This window comes from Oncorhynchus masou, chromosome 28, assembly GCF_036934945.1.
Source record: "Oncorhynchus masou masou isolate Uvic2021 chromosome 28, UVic_Omas_1.1, whole genome shotgun sequence".
Taxonomy (NCBI): domain Eukaryota; kingdom Metazoa; phylum Chordata; class Actinopteri; order Salmoniformes; family Salmonidae; genus Oncorhynchus; species Oncorhynchus masou.
In genome coordinates, this window is record NC_088239.1 from 69,230,855 (window position 1) to 69,251,841 (window position 20,987).

General features: G+C 43.6%; 1 protein-coding gene across 1 annotated transcript in view; it reads left to right on the forward strand.

Annotated features, from left to right (window-relative positions):
* The window catches only part of LOC135518155 (laminin subunit gamma-3-like), a 230,514-nt gene that overhangs the window by 84,956 nt on the left and 124,571 nt on the right, over nt 1–20,987 (forward strand). Inside the window, exons 7-9 of the mRNA XM_064943080.1 lie at nt 5,086–5,184; nt 17,363–17,499; nt 17,682–17,801. Coding sequence (XP_064799152.1) covers nt 5,086–5,184; nt 17,363–17,499; nt 17,682–17,801 — 356 coding nt within the window. The remainder of the gene's footprint in view (nt 1–5,085; nt 5,185–17,362; nt 17,500–17,681; nt 17,802–20,987) is intronic.

The window sequence follows — 20,987 nt, forward strand, 5'->3', positions numbered from 1 at the left end:
TAAGTTTGTACATGTAGGTGTATCAGAAAACAAACCTGGAAATCTCCGAATCAGACCAACCATCTCTTTCCGCCCAGCAATAGGTAGGTGAGTGAGAAGACTGTCTAAAATATCCAGTGTCTCTGAATTTTTCAATCTACCCTGCAATATACAACCGTCAGGACAAGGAACATCTTCCTCCTCATGCACAGATCTAGCATGACAAGAACTCAAGGAAACAACAGTATCAGCCAAAAGAACAGGTTTTACCATCCTCCCACTGTTCAGTCTCAGTGGAACGTGCATAATAGGGTTTTAACAAATTTACATGGCACAGCTGGTGTGCTTTCCTCCGTTCTGGAGTGGCAACTAGATATTTTTGCTCAGTGTACTGGCTCACCACTGTATATGGACCTTGAAACTTGGCTTGAAAAGGAGAACCAACAATTGACAGCAGAGCAAGAACCTGGTCACCTGGACTAAAGTGACGAGGCTCAGCTCCGCGATCAAATATGCCCTTCATCCTCTCCTGTGAAGATGATAACTTCTCTTTAGCCATTTCACCAGCGGCGTACAGGCGTCGCCGGAAATCACAAACATACGATAACAGGGACTGAGGAGGCTTGGGAGACTTCCAGTTATCCTGGAGAACAGATAAAAGTCCACGCACCCTATGTCCAAACACAAGGTCATTTGGACTGAAACCCGTGCTCTCCTGTGAAACCTCCCTAGCGGCTAACAATGACCAAGGCAACCCCTCCTCCCAATCCTTATCCATCTCAGTACAATAAGCTCTCAACAAAGACTTAAGTGATTGATGGAAACGTTCCACTGCTCCTTGACTTTGCACGTGATAGGCGCTAGACAAATTGTGTTTAATATGGAGCTGTTGAAGAACCTGACTAAACAGATTAGAGGTGAAATTAGATCCTTGATCACTCTGAATGACCGTAGGGATTCCAAACAGTGAGAGAAACTGAGTCAAAGCTTTTAACACAGACTTAGTCGTGATAGATCGGAGAGGATAGGCAGCAGGAAAGTAGTGGTGGTCTGACACATCACAGTGAACAGGTAACTGCTACCCTTTTTAGAACGAGGCAGAGGACCCACACAGTCAATAATCAGATACTCAAAAGGTTGGCTGAGTACAGGAAACAAGCTTGATTAGGTTTACCAGTTAATTGACAGGTGTGACAAGTTTTGAAAAAATCAGAAACCTTCGTCTTTAATCTAGGCCAAAAGAAATGTCTTAATATACGATTGTAGGTTTTCCTCACCCCCATATGTCCAGCAACGTCTCTGTGAGAAGTTTCCAACACCAACTCACGAAGATTAACTGGTACAACAACCTGACTAATTGCCTCCCCCAGAAAACAACTACCATGAGACACCCACTCTCTCATCAGGACATCCTCTTGGAGAAAATAGCCATGGGCGACATCTCCCAACTGTTCCACAGGCAGAATTTGGTCACGCAACTTTTCTAATGTGGGGTCATGCTGTTGCACATTGATTAGATCTGAGCGGGTTACAGATAACGGCATAACAGGGAAAACAGTGACATACTTCTTTGTATTATTATCATTAGTCGGCGCAGTGACCAGTTCACCATGGATGATAGAACGTGTCACTGCACACACAGAGAACACCTCTGGGAAACTGTACATTCTCATCAGGAATCCCAACAAATGACGGCTTAGTGGAAACCACTAGAGATGGAAACACGACAGGCCATACACGCTCACCAGCCAAGTTATTCCCAAGGATCACGTCGATACCCTCAATAGGCAACGAAGGACGCACCCCCACAACAACTTCACCCTTCACCAGCCCACAATCCAACATCAGTTTATGTATTGGAACTGACAGAGTGTTCAAACCTATTCCCTTAATTAGAACACTATTCCCTGAACCAGTCTCAGCAGAAAAGGGTAACACAGACTCCAATACAAATGATTCAGAGGCAACTGTGTCTCAGGATCTTCACTGGCACTAGGTCCTTACTTCCTAACATAGACACAAAACCTTTCGTAATGAAAGGTAAACAGTCTGGATCAATATGGACTTTCACATGCTCCTGGGCATGAGGCAATGAGTCATGAGTGAACTAATGTGGAACAGGCACAGCTAACGCGGTAGGCTTAGATTTAGCGTAAGCAAACTTTGACCTGAGAAGTGGACATTCATTTTTCCAAAGGCCTGAACCTTGACAGTAGTGACACTCTTGACCAAAGTCAGCTTTACCACGGGAGTCAGGTTCAATCCTAGTTGAATAGAACTCTGCCCGTGAGCCAAAGAACTCGGTGAGCGAAGCCCAAATCTATCTGAACGCCCCCACTCATTCCGAATACGGGGCTCTGCAAAGACACTTTTGTGAGTCAACACATACTCGTCCGCCAAAACCGCAGCTTCAGCGACATTCTTTACTTTTCATTCGTTAATATACGTGGCAATACGATCAGGGATTGTGTCCATTAAATGGCTCTAACATAATCAGATCACACAGCCCTTGGAAAGTCACAACTGCAGAGGCTGAACACCAGCGATTAAACTAAAGATAATTCTCGCGCAAACTCAACATGAGTCTGTTTATCATTCCTTTTTAAAGTTCTAAATCGTTGGCGGTAAGCCTCAAGGACCAATTCATAAATTTGTAACACAGCTATTTTAACCTCATCATAACTGGCACTGTCGTGTACACTAAGAGCTGAATATGCTTCCTGCGCTTTACCAGTCAGCACACACTGCAACATTAAAGTGCGGTCAGAATCAAGCCAACACTTAGCTTCAGCAACATACTCAAACAACGAAAAGAATGTCTCAGGGGCCTTTTCATTAAACTGAGGCAATAACCGTAAGTTCCCAACTGTATCAAATGTGTCCAGGGCACGACCAAAAGAGGAACGACCCCTAGGTATATCTGGATCACCTTCCCAGAACAAACTCTCCCCTGAGATCTTTCCTTCCCTAACCAACTCTATCCGTTCCTGTTGCAACTTGATTTTAGCACGATCCAAATCTTGTTAAAATGCCAATTCCTTTTCATACTTTACACGATCATGCTCTAGCTTCTCACGATCATGCTCTAGCTTCTCACGATCATGCTGCCAATCGTGCTCTAGCTTCTCACGATCATGCTCCAGTTGTAACGGAAGCAGTTCTTTCTGCTGTTCAAAAAGAAGACTACTAGGACTAACCGATGGAATGGCCATTGTAACGTTATGGGGAGACGACAAATACTCAGCAGAGGCTGGCCCAGTGGTAACTTCAAGAATACCACCCCATCAGATTGGCCTTCAATATCAACCTAATATAATTATTTAGACATTTATCACTAATTTCAACCTTGTAGTGTGTTCAGCGACCTTCAACAGCTGTTCTTTAGTACCTAATTCTAACAATTCCTCTGATGGAAAGCGAATGAACTCATCTTCATAAGACGCCATAGTTACGAGAAGAAAAAAAATCTCGCTCTTCCACTCTGCTGAGCACACCAGACCACAACCCGAGAAATGACAATCACCCTGAGCACCATAGAAGAGAGATGAGATACGGAGCTTCCCCAAAACCTACAATAACTCAACCCTAGTCTTCGTGCGGATTTGCGGTGGGAATTTATGCACTGTAGCCCACTGGCAAGGAAAATTCCACCAAGCCACGGATGTGCCCCCGAGACAACTGCTCAGTCTACAGACACCACACAAAAATAACAAACATTAACCATGCCCAACATATTCCAAAAATGAAACACGTCGCGAAGCCTATCAGGGGAAAAAGGCTATAGCTCCGGGTAGCAAGTTCCAATACCCTACCCAAATCCTCCCCCCCTTTTTCTTTCTCATTTTGTCTGTCATAGTTGAAGTGTACCTATGATGAAAATTACAGGCCTCTCTCATCTTTTTAAGTGGGGGAACTTGCACAATTGGTAAATACTTTTTTTCCCCACTGTATCTGATTGGCAGAAAGCTTAAATTATTGTTCATCTAACTGCACTGTCCCATTTACAGTAGCTATTACAGTGATTGAATGCCATGCTATTGTTTGAGGAGAGTGCACAATTTTGAACATGAAAACTTATTAATAAACAAATCAGGCACATTTGTGCAGTCTTGATACAACATTTTGAACAGAAATGCAATGGTTTATTGGATCAGTCTAAAACTTTGCTCATACACTGCTGCCATCTAATTGTCAAAATGTAAATTGCACCTGGGCTGGGATAATACATTATGGCCTTTCTCTTGCATTTCAAAGGTGATGGTACAAAAAAAACAAAGAATGATTGCTTTTTCTTTCCCATGGGAAACAAACTTTAAAGTGTTTCATTTCAAATGGTATCAATAATATGCATATCCTTGCTTTAGTGCCTAAGCTACAGACAGTTAGATTTGGGTATGTCATTTTAGGCAAAGATTGGAAAAAAAGGGGCGATCCTTATAAGCATATGGAGTAACACACTTAGACATGTACAGGTGTGTGGGCATGGTATGCTTGCTCTGTTTTTCACTCTCATACAGACAAGAACACACAAACTCTACTTTTCCCTCCTCCCTCGTTCTCTCCATCCATCCCTCTCTCCCTCCATCACCTTCCTCAGTCTGCCAGTGTGCTGATCGGAAGTGAGGTGTGAATTACACAGGCCAGTGGAGCTGAGCAGGGTAGAAGCCTGCACATGGGATAATTGAATTATTCTTAATAGCAACCTTGTTAAAATATTGATTCTGTGTTACAGTTCTGGAGGAAAACAATCAATCAATGAAGGTGATCAAACATGTTATCATAGAACAAAGCTTTTGATTGACACAGCTTGCGACCCCACCTAACCAATCACGGTCTGGTGATCAGACTGTTTTCAGTGTGTGTGTGTGTGTGTGTGAAAAGAGAGCAAGCAAAGACTAAACAATCCTTGCCAGAGTAATTAATCAATAAAACAACATGTGATACAGAGACACAAAACAAAATACTCAAACAAATATGAATCCTGACTTTCTTACCTCTGTGTCAACCTACAGTAAGTGTCTCATGATGTTATGACCCCAGTCATGAGCAGTGTGGCCTCTGGCTAACCTTTTACCTTTACTGGATGTTGTTATTGTCTCTCCACAGGTTGTGTGACTGTGACCGTAGGGGCAGTGTGGGCGTCTGCTCTGTGCTGGATGGTGGCTGTCACTGCAGGGTTAACGTGGAGGGACAGGCGTGTGACAGGTGACTTTTATATTGTACTGTTCTTTCTTCAAAATTGAAAAATAGGCATGTGACAGGTGACCCGTGATAGGCTACTGCATCATCACCTTATATAACATAATACTACCCTCCGGTTACCACGGTGACACAGAATCCCAGGAACATTTTCAGTGTTGCCTATTGAGTGACTGTCGCTATATTTAGCAAGTTTTCCAACCCCTCCAGCAACTTTTATTGGTTAAAGGGGCTAGCAACACGTTCAGCTACTTTTCAGGCTGGCTTTAAGACGTTTTGACACTGAGGATTTCTATGGTTTTAAAAGTATTTAGTGACTTTTCACACTCAATTCTTCCGCAAACGAGAGTGGGAGAAGCTGTCTGCAACAGAAGTCACCACAACGGTGCAGACACAGAAACACTTTGTTCTGCTTCCTACTGTTAGCACAATGGCGTACAGGATTAAGCTTTGATGCCGCCTGCTGCCGTTATTCAACAGAACGTATCTTGACATTTTCTGGCACCTCTCAAACTGTATCCAAATGGAGTCGGCACGGTAACCCATTGAAAACAGGTTTTCAAACTAACTGACAAGTACATTTTTTCCAGAGTACTATACACATTATAAATGGTACTGTATACTAAACAAAAATAAAAACACAAAATGCCACAATTTCAAAGATTTTACTAAGTTACAGTTCATATAAGGAAATCAGTTGATTTAAATTAATGAATAAGGCCCTAATCTATGGCATTCTCATGACTGGGAAGACAATCATTCAATCAAATGTATTTATAAAGCCCTTTTTACATCAGCCAATACAGACACCCAAGAAAGCTAAGGTAACTGAACTAAATGACTCGCCCCGTAGCACTCACTTCTGTCGTCATGAAGTGCTTTGAGAGGCTAGTTAAGGATCATATCACCTCTACCTTACCTGACACCCTAGACCCACGTCAATTTGCTTACCGCCACAATAGATCCACAGACGATGCAATCGACATCGCACTGCACACTGCCTTATCCCATCTGGACAAGAGTAATACTTATGTAAGAGAGGAGGAATACTTATGCTGTTCAAAGACTATAGCTCAGCATTCAACACATTAGTACCCTCAAAGCTCACCATTAAGCTCGGGGCCCTGGGTCTGAACCCCGCCCTGTGCAAATGCTTCATGGACTTCCTGACGGGCCACCTCCAGGTGGTGAAGTTAGGGAACAACACCTCCAGTTCGCTGAACTTCAACACAGGGGCCCCACAAGGGTGCGTGCTCAGCCCCCTCATGTACTCCCTGTTCACTCATGACTGCGTGGCCACACACACCTCCAACTCAATCATCAAGTTTTCAGATGACAGTAGTAAGCCTGATTACCAACAATGACGAGACAGTCTACAGGGAAGGAGGTGAGTGTGGTGCCAGGAAAATAACCTCTGATTATATGTCAACAAAACAAAGGTACTGATCGTGGACTTCAGGAAACAGCAGAGGGAGCACGCCCCTATCCACATTGACAGGACCACAGTGGAGTAGGTGGAAAGCTTCAAGTTCCTCGGCGTACACATCACTGATGATTTGAAATGGTCCACCCACACAGACAACCTCAGGAGGCTGAAGATATGTGTCTTGGCACCTAAAACCCTAACAAACATTTACAGATGCACAATTGAGAGCATCCTGTTGGGCTGTATCACTGCCTGGTACGGCAACTGCACCACCCTCTCCAGAGGGTGGTGTGGTCTGTCCAACGCAAACTACCTGCCCTTCAGGACACCTACAGCACCTGATGTCAAAAAGATCATCAAGGACAACAACCACCCGAGCCACTGCCTGTTCACCCCGATATCATCCAGAAGGTGAGGTCAGTACGGTGCATCAAAGTGGGGACCTCAAGGCCATCAGACTGTTAAATAGCCATCACTAGGCGGCTTCCCCCCAATTTCGCAACCCTGAACCTTAGAGGCTGATGCCCTATATACATTGACTTGAAATCACTGGCCACTTTAATAATGGAACACTAGTCACTTTAATAATGTTAACATATTTTTGCTTTACTCATCTAATATGTATACACTGTATTCTATTCTACTGTATTTTAGTGCATGCCCTCTGACATTGCTCATCCTAGCATTTATATATTCCTTAATTCCATTCTTTTACTTTTAGGTTTGTGTGTATTGTGTATTTTGTGTTGAATCATAAGATATTACTGCGCTGTTGGAGCTAGAATCACAAGCATTTTGCTACACCCGCAATAATGTGTATGTGACCAGTAAAATTTGATTTGATTTTCAGATATGCATCTGTTGGTCACAGATAACGTAAAATATATTTGCCTCACAATGGGCCTTAGGATCTCGTCACGGTATCTCTGTGCATTCGAATGGCCTTCAAATGACCGTTGATAAAATGCAATAGTGCTCGTTGTCCGTAGCTTATGCCTGTCCATGCCATAACCAAACCGCCACCATTGGGCACTATGTTCACAATGTTGACATCAGCAAACTGCTTTCCCACTCAATGCCATACACATGGTCTGTGGTTGTGAGGCCAGTTGGACATACTGTCAAATTCTATAAAACAACTTTGGAGGTAGCTTTATGGTAGAGAAATTAACATTAAATTCTCTGGCAATAGCTCTGGATAGACATTCCTGGATGTCAGCATGCCAATTGCACTCTCCCTCAAAACTTCAGATATCTGTGGCATTGTATTGTGTGGCAAAACTGCACATTTTAGTGGCCTTTTATTGTCCCCAGCACAAATCAAATCAAATCAAATTTATTTATATAGCCCTTCATACATCAGCTGATATCTCAAAGTGCTGTACAGAAACCCAGCCTAAAACCCCAAACCGCAAGCAATGCAGGTGTAAAAGCACGGTGGCTAGGAAAAACTCCCTAGAAAGCCCAAAACCTAGGAAGAAACCTAGAGAGGAACCAGGCTATGTGGGGTGGCCAGTCCTCTTCCGGCTGTGCTGGGTGGAGATTATAACAGAACATGGTGTTCAAATGTTCATAAATGACCAGCATGGTCGAATAATAATAAGGCAGAACAGTTGAAACTGGAGCAGCAGCACGGTCAGGTGGACTGGGGACAGCAAGGAGTCATCATGTCAGGTAGTCCTGGGGCATGGTCCAAGGGCTCAGGTCCTCCGAGAGTGAGAAAGAAAAAGGGAATTAGAGAGAGCATATGTGGGGTGACCAGTCCTCTTCTGGCTGTGCCGGGTGGAGATTATGACAGAACATGGCCAAGAAGTTCAAATGTTCATAAATTACCAGCATGGTCGAATAATAATAAGGCAGAACAGTTGAAACTGTGTAATGATCATGCTGTTTAATCAGCGTTTTGATATGCCACACCTGTCAGGTGGATGGATTATCTTGGCAAAGAAGAAATGCTCATGAACGTAAACAAATGTGGGCCAACATTTTTGGACAAAAAAGCTATTTGTGCATTATTTAACAAATTCTTATTCACAATGATGGCCTAGGAACAGTGGGTTAACTGCCTGGTCAGGGGCAGAATGACAGATTTGTATCTTGTCAGCTCTGGGATATGAACTTGCAACCTCCCGTTCCCTAATCTAATGCTCTAACCACTAGGCTACCCTGCCACCCCAGGGATCTTTTATTTCAGTTTATGAGACATGGGACCAGAACTTTACATGTTGAGCTTATATTTTTTTTCAGTGTCGTATGCTTTCATTCATAGTCCCTCGGGACACGTATCATTCAGTGACGATCGGTGCCGTTTAAGATGTGGTAGGGCGATGATTTGTTTTATGAGCATGGCCTTATTTCTATTACAGCATATTGGATGACTGTTATTCATATTCCATTCACCCAGCTCAATGTAACATCGATAGGTTTAGACTACTACATGATACTCACATTTTCCCTATACCCATCATGAGGTTGCTACAACCTGGCCTACGAATGAAAGTTTACAACGTAGGTGCACAAGTCGAGGCACCCAATGGTAGGACAACAGAGTCCATGCCCATCTTCCGAAGACATCTGACACCCTATCTCTTCAAACAGTATCTTAAATAATCATCCTATTCACCTCAAAAACACACACACACACACACACACACAAAGTAACCGATAGCAACATTAATTAGGAAAAATGTACTTTGCCTATGATATGCAGTTGTCCCATCTGGCGGTCTAAATATGAATGCACTAGCTAAGTCACTCTGGATAAGAGTGTCTGCTAAAATACTAAAAAGTACAATGTAAAAATGTTGAGAGAAAAATGTGAGTAAAGAAGGTAACAAAACATTGACCAATTCAATATCGCCTTGCACACTCTTGCCTGCATCTAGCTGATCTAGAGTGTAATCATTAGCCCAACAGTTGAAAACGAGAGTTTCTATTGGACAAATTCAGGTATGTTTATTCCCGTTTGGTTCTGTTTGCTTCCTTTTAAGAAATGTTTGTCAACAGAATTGGCGGAATGAATACACCCCTGATCACACGCAAACACATTTCACTTTCATAACAGCCACATACAAACAGCATGATCACATAATTAATAAAACCAAAAGCTTGGAAGAGATCCAGTTTAGCTAACATATGTTAAACTAGCTAGCTGCCTTCGCTAGCTAAGTGAAAGTGAAAAAAATACTATGAAATATAGCTAGCTCTCTCTTGCTTCTCCTTCATTTTTAAATAAATACATTTGTTCAAAACTCTTGTCTTTCTTTCAAACGTTATGCACTGCAGTGGTAGCTAGCTGTAGCTAATGCTTTCATTATTAGATTAATTATCTGATCCTTTGATTGGGTGGACAACATGTCAGTTCATGCTGCAAGAGCTCTGATAGGTTGGAGGAGGTCATCCAGAGGTTATCACAATTACTGTGTAAGTCTATGGAAGGGGGTGAGAACCATGAGCCTCCAAGGTTTTGTAATGAAGTCAATGTACCCAGATGAAGACTGGAGGTAGCTGTTCTCCCGCTACACCATGGTGATACCCTAAAGAGTGCTGTTGAGGCTACTGTCGACCATTTTATTGCAAAATGTGTGTTTAATCTATTATTTGGTTGACATGTGAATCTATTTAGTATAGTCCTATCTAAAAAAGCATCCCTTTTTTTCACTTTTTATTTTAATGAAATTCACAGAGGAGGATGGTCCTCCCCTTCCTTTTCTGAGGAGCCTCCACTGGTATCAATGTGATGTGTTCTGGGGCCTTTTTAGTCATAATGCTTCTGAAAAGACTGGGGAAACATGATTATTTTAGACTTTCTGTCTGTACTTAACCCTCTCAACACCCATATTTTTATCATTTTTCTTCTGCTCTCTAAGATTTGACCAGACAGACACAACACAGACAAATCACTAGTTTGAACTTAGCCAAACACGCAACCACAATGTCTCCAGTGTTGAAATATTCTTCACAGTTTTTTGGCATGTTTATTTTGTTGTGTTGTGTATTATTTCATGCGTCATTGAACAAGGACTCTCTTTCCCTTACATAATCCTGTTTCTAAACAACACACACACACAAACACCCACTAAGACACACAGAACCTCCCCCCAACACTCTCACCCACACACACACACACCAACTGACTCCCCTACACACACAGCCACACAAACACACACACCACCACCACCACACACGTCCAGCAATTTAACACTGGAGTGATATAGATGCAGAAGATGAATGTGAAAGTAGAGATACTGGGGTGCAAAGGAGAAAAATAATAATAACGGTATGGGGATGCGGTAGTTGGATGGGCTATTTACAGATGGGCTATGTACAGGTGCAGTGATCTGTGAGCTGCTCTGACAGCTAGTGCTTAAAGTTAGAGAGGGAGATATGAGTCTCCAGCTTCAGTGATTTTTGGAATATGTTCCAGTCATTTGCAGCAGAGAACTGTAAGGAAAGGCGGCCAAATGAGGAATTGGCTTTGGGGGTGACCAGTGAAATATACCTGCTGGAGCGAGTGCTACAGGTGGGTGCTGCTATGGTGACCAGTGAGCTGAGAAGAGTTACAGATGACTTGGAGCCAGTGGGTCTGGCGACGAATATGAAGCGAGGGCCAGCCGACGAGAGCATACAGGTCGCAGTGGTGGGTAGTATACGGGGCTTCGGTGACAAAACGGATGGCACTGTGATAGACTGCATCCAATTTGCTGAGTAGAGTGTTGAAGGCTATTTTGTAAATGACATTGCCGAAGTCAAGGATCGGTAGGATAGTCAATTTTACGGGGGTATGTTTGGCAGCATGAGTGAAGGATGCTTTGTTGTGAAATAGGAAGCCAATTCTAGATTTAATTTTGGATTGGAGATGATTAATGTGAGTCTGGAAGGAAAGTTTACAATCTAACCAGACACCTAGGTATTTGGAGTTGTCCACATATTCTAAATCAGAACTGTCCAGAGTAGAGATGCTGGATGGGCGGGCAGGTGCGGGCAGCGATCGGTTGAAGAGCATTTATATAGTTTTACTTGCATTTAAGAGCAGTTGGAGGCCATGGAAGGAGAGTTGTAATGGCACTGAAGCTCGTCTGGAGGTTAGTTAACACAGTGTCCAAAGAAGGGCCACATGTATACAGAATGGTGTCGTCTGCGTGGAGGTGGATCAGAGAATCACTCGCAGCAATTGTGACATCATTGATGTATACAGAGAAAAGAGTCGGCCCGGGAATTGAACCCTATTGTGCCCCAATAGAGACAGCCAGAGGTCCGGACAACAGGCCCTCCGATTTGACACACTGAACTCTGTCTGTGAAGTAGTTGGTGAACCAGGTGAGGCAGTCCTTTGAGAAACCAAGGCAGTTGAGTCTGACGAAAAGAATGTGGGGATTGACAGAGTCAAAAGCCTTGGCCAGGTCGATGAATACGGCTGCACAGTATTGTCTCTTATCGATGGCGGTTATGATATCGTTTAGGACCTTGAGGGTGGCTGAGGTGCACCCATGTCCAGCTCGGAAACCAGATTGCATAGTGGAGAAGGTATGGTGGGATTAGAAATGGTCAGTGATCTGTTTGTTAACTTGGCTTTTGAAGAACTTAGAAAGGCAGGGTAGGATAGATATAGGTCTGTAACAGTTTGGGTCTAGAGTGTCTCCCCTTTGAAGCGGGGGATTACCGCGGCAGCTTTCCAATCTTTGGGGATCTCAGACGATACAAAAGAGACGATACAAAAGAGAGATTGAACAGGCTAGTGATAGGGGTTACAACAATTTCGGCAGATCATTTTAAAAAGAGAGTGTCCAGAATGTCTAGCCTGGCTGATTTGTAGGGGTCCAGATTTTGCATCTCTTTCAGAACACCGGCTATATGGATTTGGGTGAATGAGAAATGGGAGAAGCTTGGGCAAGTTGCTGTGGGGGGTGCAGGGCTGTCGACCGGGGTAGGGGTAGCCAGGTGGAAAGCATGACCAGGCATAGAAAAATGTATCGGTGGTGACAGTGTTTCCTAGCCTCAGTGCAGTGGGAAGCTGGGTGGAGGTGCTCTTATTCCCCATAAACTTTACAGTGTCCCAGAACGTTTTGGAATTTGTGCTACAGGATACAAATTTCTGTTTGAAAAAGCTAGCCTTTGCTTTCCTAACTGCCTGTGTATATTGGTTCCTAACTTCCCTAAAAATGTGCATATCTTGGGTGCTATTTGTTGCTAATGCAGTACGCCACAGGATGTTTTTGTGCTGGTCAAGGGCAGTCAGGTCTGGAGTGAACCAAGGGCTATATCTGTTCCTGGTTCTTCATTTTTTGAATGGTGCATGCTTATTTATGATGGTGATGAAAGCACTTTTAAAAAATAACCCGGCATCCTCTGCTGATGGAATGAGGTCAATATCCTTCCAGGATACCCGGGCCAGATCAATTAGAAATTGTTTTAGGGAGTGTTTGACAGTGATGAGGGGTGGCCGCTTGATCGCAGACCCATTACGGATGCAGGCAATGAGGCAGTGATATCTGAGATCCTGGTTGAAGACAGCAGAGGTGTATTAGGAGGGCAGGTTGGTTAGGATGATATCTATGAGGGTGACCGTGTTTACTGATTTGGGGTTGTACCTGGTAGGTTCATTGATCATTGGTGTGAAATTGAGGGCGTCTAGCTTAGACTGTAGGACGGACGGGGTGTTAAGCATGTCCCAGTTTAGGTCACCTAACGGTACGAACTCTGAGGATAGATTGGGGGCAATCAATTCACATATAGTGTCCAGGGCACAGCTGGGAGTAGAAGGTGGTCAGTAGCAAGCGGCAACAGTGAGAAACTTGTTTCTGGAAAGGTGGATTTTTAAAAGTAGAAGCTGAAATTGTTTGGGAACAGACCTGGATAGTATGACAGAACTCTGCAGGCTATCTCTGCAGTAGATTGCAACTCCGCCCCCTTTGGCAATTCTGTCTTATCGGAAAATGTTATAGATAGGGATGGATATTTCAGGGTTTTTGGTGGCCTTCCTAAGCCAGGATTCAGACACTGCTAGGACATCCAGATTGGCAGAGTTTGCTAAAGCAGTGAATTAAACAAACTTAGGGAGGAGGCGTTTAATGTTAACATGCATGAAACCAAGGCTTTTACAGTTACAGAAGTCAACAAATGAGAGCACCTGGGGGATGGGAGTGGAGCTAGGCACTGCAGAGCCTGGATTAACCTCTACATCACCAGAGGAACAGAGGATGAGTATGATAAGGGTACTGTTAAAGGCTATAAGAACAGGTCTTCTAGTTTGTTCTTAACAGAGAGTAAAAGGAGCAGGTTTCTGGGCACGGAAGAATAAATTCAAGGCATAATAAACAGACAAGGGTATGGTAGGATGTGAATACAGTGGAGGTAAATCTAGGCATTGAGTGACGATGAGAAAGGTATTGTCTCTAGAGGCACCATTTGAACCAGGTGAGGTCACCGCATCTGTGGGAGGTGGAACAAAAGGGTTAACTAAGGCATATTGAGCAGGGCTGGAGCCTCTACAGTGAAATTAGACAATAATCACTAACCAAAATAGCAATGGACAAGGCATATTGACATTAGGGAGAGGTATGGGTAGCCGAGTGATCATGGGGCCTAGTGAGTAGCTAAGCGGGCTGGAGACAGCTTGCGGGCCGGGCTAGCAGGCTAGCAGAAGGGCCTTAGGGGGACGTTGCGATGGAAGAGTCAGTTGTAGCCCCCTCGGGAGGTTACGTCGGCAGAAGAATCGTGATGGATCGGCAGGGCTCCGTATAGTAAAAGGGTACAGGCCAATTGGCAAAAATAGGTATTGTAGCCCAAGAAAATTGTCTGATGGACCTCTTCAGCCAACAGTCCGATATGCTTTAGACAGCTAGTTGGCTGTGGCTAGCAGATGGGCATTCAGGGGACGCCGTGACGGAGAAGCCTGTTGAAATCCCCCTCGGGTGGATTACGTTGGTAGACCAGTCGTGAAGAATCGGCAGGGCTCCGTGCCAGGCCAATTGGCAAAATACGTATTGTAGCCCCAGGAAGTGGCTGATGGACCTCTTCAGCTAGCCGGGAGATGGGCCTAGCATAGGCTAGCTCCAGGCTAAATGGTGCTTGCTTCGGGACAGAGACATTAGCCAGGAGTAGCCACTCGGATAGCAGCTAGCTAGCTGCGATGATCCAGGTGAAAAGGTTCAGAGCTTGCGGTAGGAGTCCGGGGATGTGGGGAAAAGAGTCCGGCTTTCTCTGGGTTGAATCGCGCTGTGCAGACTGGAAGGAGTTGTCTGGGCTAAAGGTTAGCTGATGACCGCTAGCAGCGACTACCTGACGACTAGCTAGTAGCTAGTTAGCTAGCTAGCTGCTTTTGGGGGTTCCAATTCTAAAGTAAAGAAAATAGGATAACTGTACCACATTGGGTGAGGCGGGATGCAGGAGAGTATGTTGGAGTTGAGGTTTAAAAAATATTGAAAAAATATATACGAATTATACACACCCAGACACCAACACACACACTCACACACACACTCACATGGTAGTGTATCACAGTGTGATACCAGCTGTGGGGTGATTGGCCTTGGCCTCCTCCTTGGCCTCAACACTGCAACAGAGACAGCAACACATGTTCACTTGGCAGATTCTCTCATCTACACAGACTCACATGGCCTAGTGATGGTCTCTAAGCTTGCTCCACAATATGGAGAGATTAGCTACAACAAGCTACACAGAAACAGTGGGTAAAGTAGCACAGGAGTACAATGACGAAGCAATGACGATATGTTTTGTGCGTGCATGTCAGGCTTTCCATTAGCCGGCAAATGCCGGCTTTAATAAATACAAAAATATCAGTAAAAAAACTGTTGCCGGCCAAACTGACATTGATTTTGAAAAATCCATTGCGAAATAATGCTTTTTATTAATTGATGGAAATACCAGTCAATGTAAATACATCATGCTTATCGGTCTATAACTTAATTTCATCATTTAGTATCATTAAATTAGCCTGTGTGTATTTTCGTTATTCATTATATATCTTATTTATCCAACACAATCACAGAATACAGAGCTGGGTGCTGCTGGAGTAAAACATGTGCTTTCTTCAGCCCATTCATTGCACAACAATTCTAAATTCAATAATGTGTTAAAACCAGTTTTGGTGCATGATTAAAAAGAGCTGTTCTTTTAATTTCTCAACTGGTAAATGAATAGTGCCTCCCATTCACCATTAAAGTACAGGCAACAAGCTATAAGCCAACACTTTACAATGTGAGCTGGTGGCAGTATGTATTTTGAAAAAATACTTAATTCTTTGAAACCTGAATATTATATTTCATATTATGAGGCATGTCTTTTATAAATATTTCATAGGTGGCCCACGAGTTTCAAGTTTGGGGAAGCTTAGAATTTATCCTACAATTTCTACTGTTCTGCACATGTGCACATTTTGTGGAACAGTTTCATTTCAATAATACGTTTTAATTTCTCTAAACCATTGTCCTGTTAATCATACATGTTTTTATTAAAATTATATAAAGCTAAAAGCTAAAAGTCAACTAATGCGAGATCACCAGCCTCTGCCTATGCCCTTCCCAAAAAGGGCTTAGGCCTCAAGACACATTATCTTCAGACATATTTTAGATGATTTTCCCTGACAGCCGCAACTCAATAATCAGCTAGGCCTACTGCCAAGCTCGCTGCCCAAATTGGGGCTTCCCAAAAAGGCATAGGCCTAAGAGTTATTTTTTCAAAGAAGGTAATCCTCAATTCCTCTGTGGATATGTCATGCTTTCTAGTGGAGTATTTTGAATGCTTTTATTTATTGCTGTATAAACAGGGATAGTTATATGATTTTGGCAAATGTATTTCCATTCATCTCCTGTTCTATTGGTTTTCATATCAACGTTCAATTTGTTGTGCAGAAGCCAAAGGCACAATCCTAGTCATATTAGTAACCCATCCTCGTTGTTGCATGTTTAGATTCCCCCTCTTTCCTAAGTTTCTAAAAGAGATTTTAATCACTGTCACATATGGAATTGCTACCAGGTGCGCTGTTTAGACTGGTGTTTTCCCAGGGTCGCTGTTTAGACTGGTGTTTTCCCAGGTGCGCTGATTAGAATGGTGTTTTCCCAGGTGCTCTGTTTAGAATGGTTGTAACGGCGCTCTTCGTTTGTCGAAAGAGAGTCGGACCGAAATGCAGCGTGTTGGTTACTCATGTTTTTAATGGAACAAATGACGATACACGAAATAACTTATAAATACAAAAAACAACAAACGGAACGTGAAAAAAACCTATACAGCCTGTCTGGTGAACACTAACACAGAGACAGGAACAATCACCCACGAAATACAAAGTGAAACCCAGGCTACCTAAATACGGTTCCCAATCAGAGACAACGAGAATCACCTGACTCTGATTGAGAACCGCCTCAGGCAGCCAAACCTATGCAACACCCCTACTCAGCCACAATCCCAATAACTAAAAAACCCCACTGTGAAATACAACAACATAAACCCATGTCACACCCTGGCCTGACCAACTAATTAACGAAAACACAAAATACTAAGACCAAGGCGTGACAATGGTATTTTCCCAGTTGCGCTGTTTAGACTGGTGTTTTCCCAGGTGCACTGTTTCAACTGGTATTTTCTCGCGAATAGCTTTTTGGCAAATGTTTGTAAATGAAAATGTATTGGCTGCTTCATTACACAAGCTGCGTGTTCTGACCCATATGCACCCAATGCATTTCTCAAATGACCGGTAAATTAAATTGTTCCCTGTCACGTTGTCCGTGTGTGTGTGTGTAGGTGTAAGCCAGGCTCCTTCAACCTGCAAGAGAACAATCCAGCTGGATGTACGCCCTGTTTCTGCTTCAGACACTCATTGGCCTGCAGATCGTCTAATCACCATGCAGCTGTCAACATCACATCAGACTTTCTTGAAGGTATTCAGCCAATCATATATATTTTTTCAGCCAATCATAGGTTATCTTGAAAGTACTGAATTCAGCTATTAACCAGCTAATGACTTTCATAAGTTATCAGCTAATTATGAAGTCCTTATATTGTGGTTATCATCCTGAGTCATTCTGCCATGTTCCTCCTCCTCCCCCATCCCTCCCTGCAGACACAGATGGCTGGTCAGGACAGTTTTCCGGGGGACAGGAGTATCCTCTGCTGTGGAAGGAAGGGGTTGTCTACTTGCTACCACTCAGTGAGGATGATCTCGGCTTCTACAGAGCTCCAGGTGAGAGAGACAGAGCTGACACACACACACATACACAAAGAGAGATGATGTCACGTTTCAGATGAGATATGAGTAGGACCTGGAGTTTTCCCAAAAATAAAACCTGGCCAGGTCTAGCCCATTGATTTATAGGAGATCTGGACCATGGAGTTATATGAGAAGATCTGGACCCTGGAGTTTATAGGAGAAGATATAGGCCTTAGAGTTTATAGGAGATAATCTGGACCATAGAGTTATAGGAGAAGATCTGGACCATTGAGTTTATAGGAGATAATCTGGTCTATAGAAGTAAAGAGGAAGATCTTGACCTAAAGATATAGGAGAAGATCTGGGCCCTCGAGTTATATTAGGAGAATATCTGGACCATAGAGTTATAGGATAAGATCTGGTCCATAGAGTTATAGTAGAATATCTGGACCTAGAGTTATAGGAGAATATCTGGACCTAGAGTTATAGGAGAAGATCTGGGCCCTAGAGTTATAGGAGAAGATCTGAGCCCTAGAGTTCATTGGAAAATAAAGAAAGAAAGATACTTCGTCAGTTGTACAACTGAATGTATTCAACTGAAATGTGTCTTCCGCATTTTATCCAACACCTCTGAATCAGAGAGGTGCAGGGGGCTGCCTTCATCGACATCCACATCATCAGTTCCCTGGGAACAGTGGGTAAACTGCCTTGCTCAGGGGCAGAACAACAGATTTTTACCGCGTCAGCTCGAGGATTTGATCCGGCATCCTTTTGGTTACCTGCCCAATGCTCCTACCCGCCAGGCTACCTACCGCCCAGATGGAGAGGATCTGGGCTCTAGTTTATAGGATAGTATCTGGGCCCTAGAGTTATAGGAGAAGATCTGGGGCCTAGTTTATAGGATAATATTTGAGCCCTAGAGTTATAGCAGAAGATCTGGGCCCTAGAGTTATAGGAGAAGATCTGGGCTCTAGTTTATAGGATAATATCTGGTCCATAGAGTTATGGGAGCAGATCTGGGCCCTAGTTTACAGAATAATATCTGGGCCCTAGAGTTATAGGAGAAGATCTGGGCCCTAGAGTTTATAGGAGAAGATCTGGGCCCTAGAGTGATAAGAGAATTGTATGCACTTCCAGGATGAGGAAAGATTACACAAAGACAGTTTGTGCTTGGAGAGAGCTCAGACACCCGCTGGTCTTTTAACATGTAAATATGTAAATCATATTACCGTCTGCCACCTTTAATACCCTTGACTTGTTGCTCGAGATCATTCCTTTGTTCGATTAAACAATAACTCATAACGTTAGCCATAAGGTCATAAAGCACATGCTGCAACACCATTTTGTCACAGCAGACTCTTAACACGACCATTAGGAGAGAGGAGTTACAGCTGGCTCTGCTACAGGCTCTCCCTATGACTGTGTCCCAAATTACACCTTATTCCCTACATAGTACACTACAGTACCCTATAGACCCTGGTCGAAAGTAGTGCACTTAATAGGGAATATGGTGCTATTCGGGACTCATCCTATATATCAGTAGGAGAGACTAGGCCTGATGGAATTGGATGTCTTGGCCATAGCTGGAAGAATAACAAAGGGGAAATCGGCCTGGCTCAGCTCAGTCTGGCTACTCAGTGCACCAAGGACACAGCCCAGCGAAGCAGCAGCCAACAGGGAGAGGGATAGAGAGAACCAGAAACAGCAGAAATCCCATTAACTACCAAAACATCCTGATGGTTTCATGTTCAAGCTCTCTGATCACACTAAACAAGTTCATTCAGACAGGCGTCTGTCTATTTATGCATGAAAAGCCTGAGATCACAGAAGACGCCTCGGAGGGAAGATGCTTTGGTCCACATGGTCCAGGGATATTTTTAGAGTTCCTTATATGTCGTTAAGTCGACTTGGATATATTTAGTTTGTTTGTTTATTTATTGTTTGGTTTAGTTCTCTGTTTTCTTAAAGCTCGTCCATTACTCCAGTGCCTCTGCTGGCCACCACACAGTGATTAGTGGTCAAACTCGCCGGGAGCTGCCTTGTGGCCATCCCCTTATCTCGCCGGAACAGAGCTTGTTGGTGTTGTTTTGTCAAGTAGTAAAATACGGAGATCTATTGCCACACCGCTTTAATGATAAAATTCTCTCTCTCTCTCTCTCTCCTTCATTTGCTGTAATCCTCCTGCAGCCTTTCTCACTAAAGTGTTGGATAATTCTGAGTGACAATTCACCGCTACCAAACAACACGCAGAGGGAAAGCAATTTATCTATTTGTCACCTATTTCAGTGTGTCTCGGACTACGTCTGTCGCTTAAATGTCTAGAATCAGATCAGTTGGCTTCTCAGTGTAATGAAAACAGATAGAAGTGTTGGGGATCAACGTGTTTCTTCCCGACTTCCAGAAATACCCGCGAAACTGCAGGCGAAACTGCAGTGCCAAAGAACACAATCCCAACACACAATGGAGGAGCCCAGATCACAGAGCATTATCCAGGGAAGTTCAGCTGGAGTCTTTCAAAGAGAGAGAGAGAGAGAGAGAAGGCTGAGAGGGACTTAGAGGAAAAAGTCAGAGAGGTAGACAGAAAGAGGCAGTGAAAGAGAGAGTGAGAGAGAGAGTGAGAGAGAGAGTGAGAGCGAGAGAGAGAAAGAAAGAGAGTTGTGAATACATGGTCCTCTATCCAATTCATTTACCACCACACTTGTCCTCATCCTCTTGGCAAAGAAAAGATTGCTGCTCGCTGACACATAATAGAAAGGTCACGTTCCTATGACGACAGAGCACTTGTCAACAGATTCTATCATGGATTCCAAGCCAACAACACTTTCTTCAACAGCCTTGCTAATCCAGCCTCACTGACATAGCTTCCATTTTTAACTGCTGGACATTCACTGAAGCAATGCAGGTTATGTGCTACTCCTCTCCAATCCTCCAAGCTCAAGGGTCCAACAGGCCCTGATCCAGAACCAGCCACATGTGCCTTAGTGCCTGACGATCATGGTCCATCTCCCTATCTACACCAGGCCATACTGCTAACCCAGAAAACCAAGAGGGACATGTCCCCAAGAGAGGTATTTTTCAGAATGTCAAGAGAGGGACATGCAGTTCTATCCTTTATATGCCTGGCCTCTATGGGGCCAGGGAGCATGTGGCTGGTGCAGGAGAGCAGGCTATGACATTCACTTCAGGAGCCAAAGAATCAGATCCCATATGTGTTCAATC